General features: G+C 37.8%; 1 protein-coding gene across 2 annotated transcripts in view; it reads left to right on the plus strand.

Annotated features, from left to right (window-relative positions):
* The first annotated feature begins 544 nt into the window (after positions 1 to 544).
* Positions 545 to 17,584, plus strand: part of LOC122671442 (CCR4-NOT transcription complex subunit 10-like) — a 46,345-nt gene continuing 29,305 nt past the window's right edge. Inside the window, exons 1-5 of one of the 2 annotated variants that reach the window (XM_043868647.1) lie at positions 545 to 1,062; positions 9,141 to 9,230; positions 13,227 to 13,406; positions 13,542 to 13,628; positions 13,706 to 13,777. In XM_043868647.1, coding sequence (XP_043724582.1) covers positions 874 to 1,062; positions 9,141 to 9,230; positions 13,227 to 13,406; positions 13,542 to 13,628; positions 13,706 to 13,777 — 618 coding nt within the window. In that variant the 5' untranslated portion in view covers positions 545 to 873. Of the gene's footprint in view, positions 1,063 to 9,140; positions 9,231 to 13,223; positions 13,407 to 13,541; positions 13,629 to 13,705; positions 13,778 to 17,584 lie in introns of both variants that reach the window. The other variant, XM_043868646.1, reaches the window with a different exon arrangement.

The following is a 17,584-nucleotide window of genomic DNA, read 5'->3' on the forward strand; positions in this document are numbered from 1 at the left end:
AACTAGGGCTGCAGGTGAAAGAAGTTTGGTGCACGAACAAATTGCTGCTGCCCAGTCTTCTTCCATCTCTAACTCAATCTGGATGCCCTTGGCCATTGATGCATTATTTTTTTGATATTTTGGATCAATTTAGCGGCCCTAGTTTTGTTGCTACCCCTCACTAGCTTCTGGGCTCACAAAGCTCGGATGAACAAATCCTCTTTTGTCCATAACATTTGTAGATGGCGCTCTAATATACTTTAATTTATTATTTCATGTTTACCAAAAAAAAAAAAATTTATTTTTTCATAAAAAAAAAAAAGAGTTCTCACTATAATGCATGTGGTAGTATACCATTTCGAGCCTAAAAATTGCCAATTAAGGTCGATTTTCACTGCTAATAACAACCGAAAGATTTAACCAAACAAAAAAAAAAAAAACCACCGAAGGAAGTGAAAGTGTGAAACACCCAGAAGCCCGAGGCCGAAACGGCGAAAACCCAACAAAAAGAAGAACCTGTCCCTTTCTCTATGTCGCTATTCCGCATCTCCTTCTCTCTCTCTCTCTCTCTCTCTCTCTCTGTCCCTCTCTCATCCGTATTTCTCAATCTGGTTAAGCCAAGTGGAACCTCTCTGCAAATCAAATCAATCTGAGACTGAGAACCACGAGCAAGGTTATTTTTTTCTTCTCTAAATGGCTACGAGTAACCCTAGGGTTTCAGTTCTTGAAGCTGCTCTGCTCTCAATCTGAAATGGAAGACGAAGCCCTCAAATGCTCTTTACAGAAATCGAAGCCGGTCTGACGTTGTTTCAACTGAGATTGACGAAAAGAGAGGAGATTTTTTTCCCTTAAGTTATCTAGGTTTGTTTAGTTATTGGCTCGTTCGATCTGGTAATGGACTCCCGAGATTTATCGTCCTCAGCGACTGCTAGTAGAGATGGTTCTTCTGCGGAAGAGGATGGCCTACTCTCCGTCACTGCCGGGCTTGCTAAGGAGGCTGCTTTATTGTTTCAGTCGGGGAGGTATACGGAATGCATCGATCTATTGAATCAGCTCCTACAGAAAAAAGAAGATGATCCGAAGGTGAGGTTCTGCAAGTTCTGATTTTTTTTCTGGCGCTACTTGTAGTTTCATGAATTAGTGACCTCGGAAGTTATCTTTTTTTTTTTTTTTTTCTCTTCAATCTTTCTCCGCTAGTATCTGGTGGAGGTATTAGCCAGATCCTTTCTGATTGTTCGGTTTGGGTCCGCAGATGTATCCCAATTTCTTTGGCTGCTGTTAAAATATTTAAATTAAATTTATGTCATTGAAAGAAAGAAGTGAACCTGCTGTAAAAACATTTAAAGTTATGTCATTGGAAAAAAGTAGTGAACTTATTTACTAAATTATCCTTTTGTCTGGATTGTTGCTTTGGATGTTCTCAGTCTCCTCCTCTAGGATAACTCCAATCATAAGTTCGATTTCTTTTCCTTTTGAAATATGTTCATTTGAAACATCAAAGAATACATTACGGAACTCTGTTTTATGAGCGCAGATTGCACTGATCCTCTGAGGGATAAAGAAAATAAATGGCAACATTTTCATAAAATTCAGTACTCATTGAAATACCCAACCCAGGTGTTATGCCATCCTGCTTGAATGTCTTAGAGGTGGAAATTAGTAAGTAAGACGGTAAAACAAAATTAGCATTTTTAGAATAATAAAGTAATGTTCATCTAAATTTGTGTGTAGAGGAGATGATCTTGTATGCTTGCTAGAAAAATGTTTTTTGTTGCACTCTCAGTTCATGAGATTATGTTCATAGAAGCTCAAAGTGGAGAAGCGTAAAACCTAAACTCAATTACAATCTAGAAGGACATAAATGAATTTCATCGTACACACTAAATCATCTAGCACCACCTGAAAGTGGAGAATCAGGACAAATGGAAACTGTTCATTTTTTTTTACTTGTTTTTGTTAGTGATATGGATGTAATCTTTGGACAATTTGGTTGGAGGAGTTTGATTAATGAGGACTGATGGCTGGTTGAAAGCTATCTGCATTTTGTCCTTTTAAATGGGCTTACCAAAAGAGTATCGTGGGTATATCAAGAACTGGTATTGAGGTGTACAAATTCTTGTGAGCAGATGGTTTTCAAGTATAGGATTGGATTATAGTCCAGTCAGGTATGTTCTCCTTGATTTTAGTTGGTACTTGGTAGGGAAGGTTTTTACGAGGAGCGTAGAATCATTAATCATATTTCAGCCAAATGCATCCATTTGCTTCTGGTTATTTATGTGGCCTGAGGCAGGCTGTATGCCTTAATATAGTTTGTGCAACCCAAAGTGGTTGCCTCTTTAAATAATTAAAGGGTTGTTTATTTATCGAAAAGAATGTTTATGCGTTAGTAGGATGAAGCAGAAGGGAAGGCACTGTACTTAAACACTTCACTATATTAGATGATGAAAAAGGGTAGAAATTAAACTGCCAGTAAACTTACATTTTATGCCAATTGCCAATAGCAATGAAGTAGGAGTAATGAAAGAAGGTTCAGATGTGTTTAGTGTCCATGACCCTAGTTGTCAGGATTCACAACCATGTTTTATAAATATCTACATTGGCAAATAATATGAGGAATATATGATGATTATTTTGTTTTTTATGTGGAGAATGTCTTATTTAGCCCCCTCTGAATGGTTTTGTTAAGTTGAATTTGATGGTTGTCTTATTTAGCCCCCTCTGAATGCTTTTGTTAAGTTAAATTTGATGGTTGTTCCCTTGGTTATGTGGGCCCTTATGGTAGCTTCACCGGAAAGTGGGCGGTTAGGTTGTTGAATCCATGAGAGACTACTGGAAAGAAGATTATGCGTGGATTGACCACACCATGTTAGTACAACCTGAGAGGTTATTGAACATACCTTTAAATAACATCATTGCATAGACATTACATCATAAGTGATGTTTTAAGGATCATCAGACCAGTTGGTATGACAATGGTTGGATCATTTGGACTGTTGGCTGAAAAGGAAGGAGAGTCCATACCAATCAGCTGGCTGTAAGTTTGCTTGAGAATTCAGCAGGTTGGCTGGTTCTGGTTGTTTGACTATTCAGACAGTCAATGAACCTTTGGACCTCTGGCTTTTATTTTCAGTGAAGAGTAAACAGTGTTGGAGACTTGATCTATGCTTGTTGGTTTACCCATATGAGTTGCATATCATGGCACAATAAAGACTGCTTATGTCTGAACAAATCTAATGTTAATTGAATGAATGGTAGGGTTTCTAAGTACCTAATGGATTAGGGTTAGAACTCCACGAAGAATTCCAGAACCGTAGGAATAGGAACAAGAACCAGTTAGAGAAAAGTTGGTATTTAAGTAAAAGGATATCCGACTGGGCCAGAACCTTGGTTGAATGGTCTAATTAACATGGAGAATATGCCAGTAAAATTTGATTCCGATCTAATGGCTAGATTCAGAGAAATTGAGGTTTCCTACTGGAGTTAGGAAACTTGAGAACCCAGACAAAAAACAGAAATCAATACCTGGGATTTAAGGGCACAAAACAGTGAACCTTTCCTCTTCTTTTATATCTTCTTCTTTCCTATAAGGTCAGTTTTCTGTCCTTCCCATACCATGCTGATGGTAAGTTTTACTGATGCAGGACAATCTTGGACCGGGCCGACCCAACTGGCGTACTACATTGGACCGACCCAAACCCAGTTGAACCGGATCCAAATATGATTTTATTCTGGTAGATATTTAGGATTTTTATTGAGATAATTATGTAAGGAGATCTTTTTAAGTTGGGTAGGATTCATAGGATGAGTTTTAGTAAGTTTTAAATTGTCTTTTTTTGTCCAGAGTCCTAGAGTAGATGTTTCCTTTCAAAGTCTTTTATTTTTCTTATTTAGATGGTTGTAACCAACATATTGAGATATGCAAGAATGAATTGAAAAGAAAGTTTATGCGTGTGTGCACACCCCCCCTTCTTCTTCTCCCCCCCCCCCCTCTGATTTCTTCTCAGATTTCCCCTCTCCTATTCTGTCTCGCATTATCTGGTATCGAAGCCCAAACCTGGGTGAATCTCTCTCCCTCTGATTCTTCATCCTCTAAGTCTCTCTCCTTTGCTATTCTCTTTCTTCCCATTCTGTCCTTCGTCTCTACTGAACCCAAGCAGCAACCCCTGCGATTCCCACAAAAAAAAAAAAGAAAAAGAAGGTTTCTGTGGAAACAGAGGTCGAATCGAAAACCCAGACCCCAGTCCCATCCCTTTCAATCCCCTGAGCAAAATCCCCAACCCACCATCACCCATCTTCTTGATTCTGCCAGAACCAACAAAAAAAAAAAAAAAAAAAAAAAACCTGAATCCCATCGTATATTTCCCCTCTTCTGCAAACCATTCGAACCACCCCCTTCTTCTCGTTTTTCCCAGCACCAACTCCACCGCCTTCCTTTTCCCTCTTAAGTTTCAACCTAAAAAAAAAAAAGAAAAGAAAAGAGAAGAAAGTGAGAGGCAGAGAACTCCATCGATCATCCATTTCGCTGCATCGTCCCCTTCGAAGTCTCATCGATCATTCACGTGGCTAATTTCCAGAACTCGCAGTGCCTCTTTTGTTGCTTTCCTCTGGCTCGACTGCATTGCAGACTCCACTTCGAAGTGGAAGTGTGGAACTCCAGCCGCTGGTTGTCCGTTGTTGTCCGTTGGAAGAAGACAGCCTCAAGTAATATGTCTACCCTTTTTGGGTAGAACCTCTACACGTCTTCCACTCATTCCCACGGTTCCAACAATACCCCTTGTTTACCTCCCTTATTCCCATCTTGTACCTTATTTTTATTCTGTTCCAAGATCCCCTCCCTCTTTTATTATAATTCCTTACATATCCTTCCACCCTTCATCCTTAAATAGCCATTTCAGATTTTACTTTAAAATTCTGCCATTGATATCATAAATCCCATTGTATTTACAATTGTGTCTTCAATGTTCTACACTTCACCATATTTAACGAAATTGACCGATAGTAGGACTCAGATACAATGCAACCGAATTCTTTTGGTTACAATCCATCACCTATTATATCCTGTAACAGTGGAAGCACTACATTAGGTATTTTCTCCTTATGGACTTGTGGAAAAGATCACGACAACATTTCATAAGCCTGATAGTTCTCTAGCCCTTATCCAGTATCAGTCACTCCTGAGTGCCGTTTTAGCAAGAAATGCTCTTCAAGGGCGTAATGTTTATGATGATTTCTGTACACTGGACATTCAATTTTCATTCCTAAGTGAGGTACAATTGAACTACCAACGGTCAAAGGGTTTCAAGAACACATCCGTGCCTTCAGCACAGAAAGACAGGAAAATTGTGATTGAGGCATCACCGACTAAATCTATTCCAGGAGATTCTATTGCACTGACGGAAGACCCTACTGAAGATGTGCTTGAAGAGCTAAAAGGCGAGCCACCACTGATGGACGTGATGGCGTCGATAGTCGTTTAAAAAAAGGTGGAGCTGAACAATCCGATCAAGATTGCAGCTGTGGAACCGATCAATGGTCCGATTACAGTGGCAAAACCCTGTGGTCATATTCCAATCAAAGTCATATCATTTGTTGACGACCATTGGGAGATTGTAAAGGTTGATCAGGAAATGTGCGGGATCATTACCCCATCTAAGCTTTTGATCGTGGATGCTGATCAAGTGGTGCTGATCCTTTCCTTCTTTAAAACTTGTGGTCGAGTTTTTCTTAACCACGGGAGAGTTGATGCAGGACAATCTTGGACCGGGCCGACCCAACTGGTGTACTACATTGGACCGACCCAAACCCAGTTGAACCGGATCCAAATATGATTTTATTCTGGTAGATATTTAGGATTTTTATTGAGATAATTATGTAAGGAGATCTTTTTAAGTTGGGTAGGATTCATAGGATGAATTTTAGTAAGTTTTAAATTGTCTTTTTTTTGTCCAGAGTCCTAGAGTAGATGTTTCCTTTTAAAGTCTTTTATTTTTCTTATTTATATGGTTGTAACCAATGTATTGAGATATGGAAGAATGAATTGAAAAGAAAGTTTGTGCGTGTGTGCACATCCCCCCTTCTTCCCCCCCTCTGATTTCTTCTCAGATTTCCCCTCTCCTATTCTGTCTCGCATTATTTACACTTCCCTGAGTTCTGTTTGTTTGCTATATCCCTATTCTGTTGGGTATTAATCTGCTGGTTTCTTTTCTGTCTACTCAACTGATTGTCTGTTTCTCCCTCAGTCAACTGAGATTGGTTCTGTTCTCAATTTTTCATATCTGTTCCAAGCCAGAACAACACCATCGATTTCAGTCTTCTAACTGTTCGTCTATTCTAAAAATTTATTTCTATTCAGGATGATTTTAAACGGCATTTGTACATAAAATGAAAATAAATTTTTAGACACCAAAACAAAAAATTATTTTTATTGGAATTTGATTTTTTTAACTATTTTTATTGGATTTAAAATAGGGGGTATTTGCTTATTTATGATTGATAAACATTTACTTAAATGATATTTGACATAAATACGGGATGATTCTGGAATTTTTGAGAGGCCAGGGCGAAATAGGACGCAATTTCAACCCAGTCTCGTTGAGATTGGGTATTTAAAGTATGGGCTATGTTTCTTTTTGGCCGAAACTTTGTATATTTTCTATTTCAATAGTGGTTTCGACTCGGTAGCTGTCGAAACCTAGAAAAATTCCGAGATCTCATGCGAAACCTTGAACTATGGTTGATAACAATTTTTTTAGTCACCACCATATTCTCCTCGTTCCATTATTACTTCTCTCCTCATGGTTCATAATTTCGGATCGGATCGGCTGATATTGGCTGGATCGGATCGGTATCGGACAAGACCAATCCGATACACCTGTATGGACAAGGGTAAAAAGGGGGAAAAAAAACAGGGACAAATGTGCCATATTTTGCCTGATTCTGGTCGATACCGATCTGATCCCGATACTGAGATTACAAACCTTTATCCGACCTTTATCTTTTTTTTTGTGTTGCTTTTAAGTTTACCCCTGCTTAAAATCCTAAGCCCCTATATGTCCCTTTGTTTTATTTACCAGGTAACCCCTTGAAAGTTCTGGTTAGTTACCAGATTGCCACTCCAGCCCCTAGCAATCCCAAATGGAGTTTTCGAACCCAGGATTGCATTACTGCCTGCTCCTCCTCTTCCTCCTCTTCTACCGCGAATTGCCGCTGCTGCTCGGTTTCTGATTCCTGTTTGTAGGTTGTGTCTTGATCTTAATGATCTGTATCGGCTTGTCTCGGGTTGTATCCACCAGTCTCGTTGGTCAACATGGGTTGATACCAAATTTTTTTTTTTTTTCACTTCATATTTCGTCTCTTACTTTATCGTATCCACAGGCTGTAACATACTGTCTGATACATAATGATACTTTTTACCATGTCTAGGATGCTTAACAATTTTAAGTTCTTTTACAGAAGGTAGCAGTGTACTATGGCACCATGTCACACATTGTGTTTTATAATGAATTAACATTAAACAATAGACAAGGCTGTTTGGATCATCGATTGACAAGGGAGGATGGTCTGTTTTTGAATAATATTGATTATATTCTTGTGTTATTCCTTTTTTTTTGCTTCCCCTCCCCCTGAGATGGTTAATTATTGATTTACTTAAATACTTGACTAATTAGAGAAGGGTCAGTGTACAACTCTAATATTTGTCATGTGGCATATGAGTTGGGCCCCAAATTTTGTGGGCAGACAGGCCCAGGTCCCCTGCTTAGATTAATTTTCATCCAAATAAAGTTGGCCATATGCCGTAACAAAGCTTTGAAAATTCAGTACATGGTCATGTTTTTGAGAAATGGTTGAAAATAAGCATTCGGTTGAACAAAAATATATACGATGGAAAGATTCCACTACTCTGAGTGGGGCATTGGCATTGGATGGAGTGTAAATATGATGAATCTAAACCATTGGAATTGCCAGATACTCCTCCATCTAGCCTAAACTGTTGGGACGTCAGAGAAAGTTTTTGTTGACAAGTTGGCTGAAAGACATTTTGCCAAAATTTATTGTTACTTAGTAAGATTAATAATAATATGTTTTACAGTAGACATCCTGGATCTCTTCATTATCTGATCGTTGTTAATTTCTGTAGGAATTCATCTATTTCTCCCTAGGAGATTTATTATGAATATCTCTCACAGCTACTTAATTTACCTTTCTTAAAAAAAAAATGGTTCTCACCTGCTGATCTAATACTCTGAGACAATTAGAGAACTGTAAGAAAATTGTAAATTCGAAGGAGATACATTAGTGTTGGTAGTGCTTTGTTTGCTCGGAGGTGTTGTTTCTTGATTGTGTTGTCATTCTCTTCATCCTTTTTCTTCTGGTCTTGTAGCATTATTCTTTTGCTGGTCTTGGCACAAAAGCCCACCTGTTTGAGCCACATGGTGGGTAATGTGGCATGTTACAGCACTTGGACAGGTAGGATGCCTTATGGATTAACAACGTGCCAAATTTAGTGATCCACTTTGACCTTATGGCCCACCTTCTATAGTCATTTTTGACCCTATTTTCCACCATCAGTAGGACTCATATTAGGTGAAAATTTTACCGGTAGAATGGGTATGGTGGGGTCTACCTGTTCACTGAATTTAATTGCCAAGTGGGCCGTCGATGTGGCAGCAATGAGTAGGTCATTTTGGCAGGCATGGCACAACAACCGGTCTGCTACCGCCATCCGTTTTCGGTTTAATTGATATTTGAATTGGGTAGTTGGTATCTTAACTAAGGACTTACGACAAACATCACATCACCATGTGGAATAGAGTGGTTGTTTAATTAATCAAAATCCTTTATAAGATTCTATTTGTCCACTAAAAGTGAGAGGAAAAGTGCCTTCTCGGATGATGGGATTTAGCAAATTTAAGGATTACCATGTAAGTACTGCTTTTATTTTTTTTAATGTTTATGGTAGTTGGATGGGTGACATGTACTTAGTGGCTTTGGAGTTCGTTCTTTTATACTGTAGCTTTTGTAGTTAAAACTATCAAAGTGGACCATAGGAAATAAAAGGTACCAAACATGTGTGTTTAGAAGGCTAAGAGCATATGCTCTTTTCCCTGTGCATCTGATCTTCATGTTCTATATTTCTTATATTATGGATATATATGTTTCAGGTTCTTCATAACATTGCCGTTGCGGAGTACTTTCGTGATGGTTGTTATGATCCAAGGAAGCTACTTGATGTGCTTAATAAAGTTAAGGTATGCAAAAATGGAACTGGTGGTGCATATTGTGTTATTTAGTGTAAATTTACCCTTTTGCTTCGTGATTAAAGTTGTAAAGGTTTTGCTCAAAATTTTTTCTTTTGTTTTTGGGTTTGTTGGACCATTGGGTATCCTCTAAATTGGGGAGGGCAATGGGTTGGGTTATTTACGTTTAGAGGAGGGCAATGTGTTGGGTTATATATGTAAGCTGCCCTGACCTTTTCTAGTATTTTAATTTGGGCGGGGATGCCTTTGATATTTGATATCTTATTTTTCTAACCATAGTAGGCGACGAGTTCCATCTGCCTGACCTTTCAGGCCATTGTAGCACTACCTATTGATGAGAGGAGTTATATGGTTTTATCTACTTTCTTTTTTATCTTTAGAAACTTCAGACTTTAACTATCTGCCCCGTTCAGCATAGTTCTCAAGGCGTCGCCTAGCAGACGTCTAGGCATCCAGGCTCCTTGACAACTATGGTTGCCTTGGTCGCCTTGTTTTCACCTTGCGACCAGGCCTCCCCTACCCCTGTCTCTGCTTCTTCCTCCTATCCCCTGCCGTTCGCGCATCTGAAACAGCTGGTCTAGAACCAGAGCCACTTGCTCCTCTGCACATCTCTGTAGCCCTAACCCTTTCCATCTCAGCTGTCATTTGGCTATCAGCCAAGACTCTTTGGTACTCTCTCCACTCTGCCTGTGTCTCAAAATCATCCTGCCTATCCATGTATGCATCATCTTGTGGCTGTGGCTGTGGCTGTGGCTGTCTCTCTAAGACTCCCTCATGAAGCTCTTCCTCTACCCTTTCCCTTTCTGCCTTCTTTAATCTTCCTCCCTTCAATACTTTAGACATGTTTTGTTGCACTTGTTTGGGAACTTGTGTGCATGTCGCCACATCCTTATACCCACCAGACAAATGCTGCTTTAATCTGGTAGCCCCTCCAGAATTCAGAATTTTTCTGCAGTAGTTACATCGTGACTTCTTCTTGTCATTTGACATTGACTCTCCATGCAGCCATGCTATATTTCCACCTTCACCTCCACCTTCAGCCATTGTGCAGTAGTTTTAAACCTTGGCACACTGTTAAATCAACAAATGCATGAAACAAGAATCATCACTTTCCATATTTAAATGCATTAACAATGCTTTCAATATCATTTCAAAGTCAAAGTTAATCATATAGCTATTTCCTATTTCTCCCTTACCTCTTGTATTTTTTTCTTAATTAAAAAATAAGTTCTATAAATTTTTTCATAAATAATCATACCATAAGTAATACAAAATTATAATGGATGAAACAAGAATCATCACTTTCCATATTTAAATGTATTAACAATGCTTTCATTAATTTTAAATAATTTAAAAAGAAAAACAGATATTTCCACTATTTTTGGAAATTTTCTGTAATTTTTTAAAATATATTTCAAATTTCAGAAATTAAAATAATTAATTTACAAACTGAAAAAAAAGTGACACCGTTAAGCCATAGATCGGCCAACAGTGTCCAACATATATTTAATTGAGTTCCAAACAATGAGTATAAATCATCTTTTTTCAATTTGTTTTTACAACAAAATCATTTATTTTTACAGATAAAAAAAGAATTAAAAAACAGGAAAAAAAATAAAAATTTGCCTCCATCATTCCATAGATCGGTGGACAATGTATAACATATAAAAAAATTCATAGTCAACAAACAAGTTTAGATCATGTTTCTATGAAAAATATAGTTTTTGAGATGAATAGTTACCTTAAATTCTTGAGATGCAGCTTGGAGGAGATTAGCAGCTTCAATCTTTCAATGAACCAAGCTTTGACGAGGTGTTGGAGGTGTGATTTGCCAAAAGAAATGAAAAAAAACCCCCAAAGATGGAGTTTTCCCCTTCACAGAGGCGAGACAGGCGAGACTTGAGAGAGAGGCTAGAGCGAGTTGAGATCTCGTTGAGTTATGTGTTTTATGAGGCTTTAATAAGTCTGTCGAACCGAAACGAGACATAAGCTCGAGATCTCGGTTGAGATATGGTATTATTTCTGTATTGCATGCAATCTGGTCTCGAGATGCTATGAAACCGAGATAAAAGCGAGATCTTGCCGAGATCTTGAACTATGCTTTTGTAAATAAATGGATTGAGACAAAAACCTTTACATTTGCCCCTTGGTCTCCCACATTGACATTCTACATTCAGATATTTGCATTTATTGTTTTCCGTCTCTGCAATTTTCCTCAATGATTTATGGTACATTTCATTTATTCTGTCATATTAGACATATTTATGCTTGCATCCGTAATCAAAAGAAAACCTAATTCTGTTACTTTTAAGATAGTATATATCCTAATTACAACCAACCAATCACACACCCATCTTGCTTACATAAGTATATATCTGATGGTTTCCGTGTCAGCCTTTCCATGTCCTAGTCCATACAAGCTTGATGCGTCATGCCAGTCTTGCCCTTGGTAATGGTGCGGGGTTGTAATGGATTGCAGAAAAAAGTAAAGCTAGAGCAGACAGATATGATGTTCAAGCAGAGAATTTGTTACACGGTGGTGCATATTAGTTTCAGCATTATACTCAATAGGGTTGGGGTTGTTTGCTCGGACCCATATGGGGGAGTGTCCCATGCCATCACTACTAGTAATTTATGACAATGGAATAAAAATAAGTGTAACTGTTTCTGTTGTCAAAAACGATGGATTGTGCTTCCTTATTTGTAATAGAAGCATTTTTGTCGGTTGAGAATTTTGAAAACAGAAGGATATTACTTATTTTAACCCAAGATCTTGGGGTTCTAATGATCGATCTGCCCATGAATTATTTTTATTTGTTCTATTTTAGTAAGACTTGTTTTTCTCTTTTCAGAACAAATTACTTTTATTTTCTGTTATGATTCCCGTCCCCACTCTTTTATGTTTCAGTTTAGACATGTGAACTGTTTGGATCATAGTAGTCGAGGCAGGCTACCCAAGCCTTGCAGTATAAGTAATATAGCAATGATAAATTTATATAAGGAATTTTCTTACTGACACCCCTCAAGGTGTCAAATAATTTGTAATCTTATTTTTTTTTTGCCCTTTTAGTGTAACACACTTCTTCTTTCAATGAGGGTACAATCCCGTCATTTCACATGCATAATCTAAACACGTGCGAGGCAATGATAATTCTTGACAATAACATTGTGATAGCAAGCTTTCAAATTATTTTGAGAACCCTTTTTTACTCCAACTTAAAGAACTTTTAGGAATAAGACAAGGGACAATAAAAAAAAGGTTACGTGTTCTAAATACAACTATAGAAGTGTCATTTAGACAATCCCTTTATATAATCATGCTTATGTGCAACATAGAAGCCATATCAATGCAATATGATATAATTATGCTAGTACTGACCTAATATGGGAAAACCAACGTATAATAAAGCATATGATATAATATAAGCATATTCATAAAAGGTCAAAGTAATAAACATAAATCAATGTAAACTCGTGAAGTGTGAAAAAACTGATTTAATAAGGCGTGCTGTCACAAGGCTACAATGTGATGCTTAGGTGTCCAAGGCGGTCACGATTCTTGCATCAAACAAGATGTGTAGTATCCTTGGACCCAAGAAGGCACCTGGATGCCTAGGCGGGCACCTAGGCAACGTCTTGACAACTATGGTTTGAATGAATATCTATTTATCAAGTCTTTGGCTGTTTTTGAGCAATAATCGAATATTTTTTTTAATTTGATAAATGGCCAGATGCCTTTTCATTTATTGTTTTTCTTTCAAATTTTTTAATCAGTATTTGATGGTACTGATGGATTGTTAAGAATGCAAGGTAATTAATTTATTTTTTACTTATGTAATTGGCTATCAAATTATTTTGTTTTGACATGTTTTGTGTAAGTGGGAATGGCTGTAATGCGATAATATCAAGTTAGTTTTTTTAAAATTTGATGTACATCTTGTATCTACATTTTTTTACTATTGCTTGATTTTTGTAATGATGGTGTAGATGAGAAGTGAAGAGCTTGCTCGTGCATCTGGAGACCAAGTGGAGGTTTCTAGCAATCTTGGTAATAATGTCGTTTCAGGATCTAAAGGGAGCACTGTCACACAACATCAATTTTCGGCTGCAAACAGTTCCAGTATTGCATACACAGATGAATCTGACACTTCAGTTGCAACCCTAAACACCGTACTCTCTCGTGAATTCTTTAGTTCATCATTTCGTTGAAATTTTATTTTTTTGTTAACCCTTCAAGTGAAAGTTTTTATGTGGTTTATTAACTTGTCAGTATTGACAGTTTATTATTGATTTCGTACTTTACAGGCTGTTATCTTGTTTCATCTTCATGAATATTCAAATGCACTATCAGTTCTCGAACCATTATATCAGAATATAGAACCCATAGACGAGGTATAATAAGTATTCACTACATCTGTTTAAGTATTGGAGATTTTTATGCTGTCTTAATTGTTTGTTTTGGTGTGCAGACAACGGCTCTTCACATATGCCTTTTGTTACTGGATGTTGCTCTAGCGTTGCATGATGCGTCAAAAGCTGCAGTAAGCTATAAGTTCAAGGGCATTATTATTTGACTTTATTTTGAAAATATCCTGTGTGCTTTGGGTTTCCCATAAAAAGCTACTCTGTTCAAACCTTTATAGTTCTAATGCCAGATTGCAATATGTTAAATAATTTGGGCATAAGAGGTTTTCTGTGTCACATTTTATTCTCTTTTCACTTTTACTTGTTGGATGTTACATATTATGTGCCGTTAATGTAAATAGGTATTCACATGCCATTTATTCGCTTTTTGTACCTACTTGGGAGCTTATTTCTCCGTTTTTATTTTCCTGTTTAATCTTTTCTGCTCTTGCTAAACCAATAGTGTATTGTAATAACATATTATTTTGTTATAGAAATAGAATTGCACTGGAAATAATACAAGCTAATCGATTATGGATCTTGATATAAAAAACAGGAAGCTAGATTGTGGTGCAGATTTGGCAAGTAAGGCACACAAAATGGCAAATGAAGTTATGCTGAGTAATGAGTCAAACACTGCTAGCAAGTACAATCTGAGCATTCTGCTGGTTTAAATGGGATGAAAGATTCTTCCTATGGCATGCGATTATTTTCAAAATACTTCAACTCCCTTGAAGTATGTGAATAAAATAGGGTCAGACTTGGGAGATTCTTTGGTATGAGCATACCACTGTTTGACAGAAGTTCCTGAATCTTGATACTTACTAGCCTGGTGTCAGATATCAGAACGCTGCTGAGTTGATATGTGATTCGGGGCTGGATCGATGATCTTGTAGTCTCTTGTGAAAATGGTGAGGCTTCTGGATTTGTTGGATGGTACCAGGATTGGTTGGATGCTAACAGTAAACATATTTGGAATGTAGACGTTAAATTCTTCAGTTCCTGATGGTTCGGCAAGTGATTTGTCGGAAAGTGCCAGATTTGATTGGATGCTGACAGTAAACTTATTTGGGATGTGGCATGAAGGAATTGTTCTTTGCCAGTTCATTTTAATTTGTTTTGATGGTTTGGGGAATGGGGATTTTTTTTTCTTATTTGCATTTGAACTCCACATTTTCTTTCTAGGGTCTCCCTCCTACTTCAATAAAATACTGATGTCTGATTATCGAACATTCAAACCTGTTTAGAATCAGATCCGGAGGCCCCTATAAAAAAGAGATGGTTGTGGCGTGAAGATTCTCTTATTTTCATTTCATTTTATTTCATTTATTTCAACGATTGATAAAAACTATCCCTCTAGTGATGTAATTATACCTTACATATGCATTTTATGCGAAATAGCAAATATTTTTTTTTTTTGGATGAATGCGAAGTAGCAAATCTTTTATGCTTCTTTTTATTCAATTTCCAGTTTAGAGTTTTCCATGCTTGGCACTTTCAGTATTAGCTCTATTTCTTCGTGCTGATCCCTGGGGAAGATTGCTCAAATCTTTGTTCCTTGAGTTTAGAGTATGATAACATTCTTTCCTTCTTGTGTTGTTGGTTGGGAGTTTGCTGTAATAGAGATAAATAAGGATCCCTATTTTCCGAGATGAAGAAGAGTCGTCTCCTATATGGTTGTTTTCTATCCTCAAGGAATTAAAAGGCATCCATCAAATGAACTTTCAGCATATTTGGGGTTTTTGTTCCCTCTTAGATATAGTGCTTTTGTTTAAGGTTGAAATCTGCTGGTGTCAAGTGTCATGAGAGGGAGTTTGCCCCTGCTTTTCCCCCATAAATTAAATTTATCTGTACAAAATATGAATTATATCAAAGAAGAAAATTCCGTTCGATTTTATTCCAAGTACATGTAACCACCCACTATGGTTGAGGATTAACAAAATTTGGGGATTGTACTGGAGTAGAAATAATTGAGGCATAACAATCTAGCTTAAGAGCAAACAAGTTGCTGGACCTCCTGCTTAACTAACTTATCCACATGATTGCAACTTTAGTACGAGAATGCTGAAATTGGAATCCTAAAGACTTCTTATCGGTTTGCTCCTGTGTGATGTTTGCATTATTTCTTTAAAGATCTATGGATGATGGAGAGCATACTATCGGAATCAAAATGAGTGGAAAGACTTTCAAATCAGCTGTTGAAACAGGGAAAATTTGACTTCATTACAGGGGAGAATATGAAATTCATTGGGCTCACTAGTGCATAGTTGGATACAGGGAGTGCTCCTGCATCATAGGGCCAGTCTCTTCTGAGTCTACAAAGGAGGTAGCAGGCCTTTATAGTTCGTTGAGTCATTGGTTTTGAAATTCCTTTGGATTCGGAGTTGCAGGAAGGTTATGGTAGTATCATGTAATTTGGATTTGTTTGCTTTAAGTTAATTGCTGATTGGGATTTAGGTTCTCTAAGACTTGTTTGTGTGTTTGGCTTGTATTTGGATTGGATTATCTCTCTTTCAGTGTAGTTATCTTCTGTCTTATTGAGGACCATTCCTTTTCAGGCATAGCTGTCCAGGTGACTAGGCAACCTGGGAAGGGGTGTCTAGGAGACGAGGCACCCTAGGCATTCAGTACATGTAATATAGCAATGATAATTTTATGTAATTATGCTTTAGAACAATGGTAGAGGGTGGACCTTGGCGCAACTGTAAGGTTGCTCCATTACGACCTAGTGGTCGTGGGACCAAGTCGAGAAACAGCCTCTCTGTGAAGTGGGGGTAAGACTGCGTACATTTTGATCCTCCCCTGACCTTGGAGTGGCGGGATCCTCGTGCACTGGGTACGCCCTTTTTTTTTTCTCCCCTTAGAACAATGATAAAAGGTTCGAGCTGCCAGGGCAAATGCCCGGGTTCGAGTCTTGGGGGCAGCCACTTTGTGCAAAAAATGGCAAAGGTTAAGATCGACTCCTAACCCACACTTCCCAGGACCTCGCATAGGTGGGACCTGCACTGGGTAATCACCCTTTTTTAATTTTTATGCTTATATGCAACATAGAAGCCATATCAATGCAATATGATATAATTATACTAGCAATGACCTAATATGAGAAAACCAATATATATTATATAATAAACAAAGTATAGGATATAATATAAGCATGGGAAAAAGTTGTGCACAATGCCCGCTCATAAATGAAATTGAACACCCCCTCGCGTATCACTGTTCATGAGGGGTGATATGTCATAAATCCCTCTCCAATTTTCAGATTCCAAAGGGGGTTCCCTCATTCTCCTGAAACTGCATTCGGGCAGTGTAGGGAACCATCTCCCTACAAGCATATTCATTAAAAAACAAAGCAATAAACATAAATCAACGTGAACTCTTGAAATATAAAAAAACTGTTATAATTCAAGGCCACAAGGCGACACCTAGGGGATACCATGCAGCCTAGGTGACGCATAGGCATCCAAAGCAGTTGCCCTTTTTTGCTGTTGCATGTACATGGCTGGACACATTGGGAGAGATCATAGAGGCCATAAAGGTGTTTTTGGAGGCTAAGGAGTTGGAGAGGGGAATGAAGAGGGGATCTCAGTTTTGGATTTTGCAGTAGTTAATGATTTATCCATTGTGAACACTTCTTTTGAAAAGAGACACGAACATTTAAAAAGTGGGCACCATTGTAGCCAAATAGATTTTTTCCCTACAAGAAGGTCCCACATATTTGGTTTGTAAGGATTGTAAGGTTATACCCAAGGTTCAAGAAGTCGGTGCCGAGGCCGGTTTCGACAAGCCAGGAAACTGAATTTTCCCAGGTTTTGGTCGAAACCTGGTATTTTTTGGTCAGAACTCGACATGTCATGGGCTGGTTGAAATTGGTTAAAATTGGTAAAAAAATTGGTAGTTTTTTAGTCGAAACTGGTTGAAATAATTGAAATTTCTGAAATATT

Source organism: Telopea speciosissima, chromosome 8, assembly GCF_018873765.1.
Source record: "Telopea speciosissima isolate NSW1024214 ecotype Mountain lineage chromosome 8, Tspe_v1, whole genome shotgun sequence".
Taxonomy (NCBI): Eukaryota; Viridiplantae; Streptophyta; class Magnoliopsida; order Proteales; family Proteaceae; genus Telopea; species Telopea speciosissima.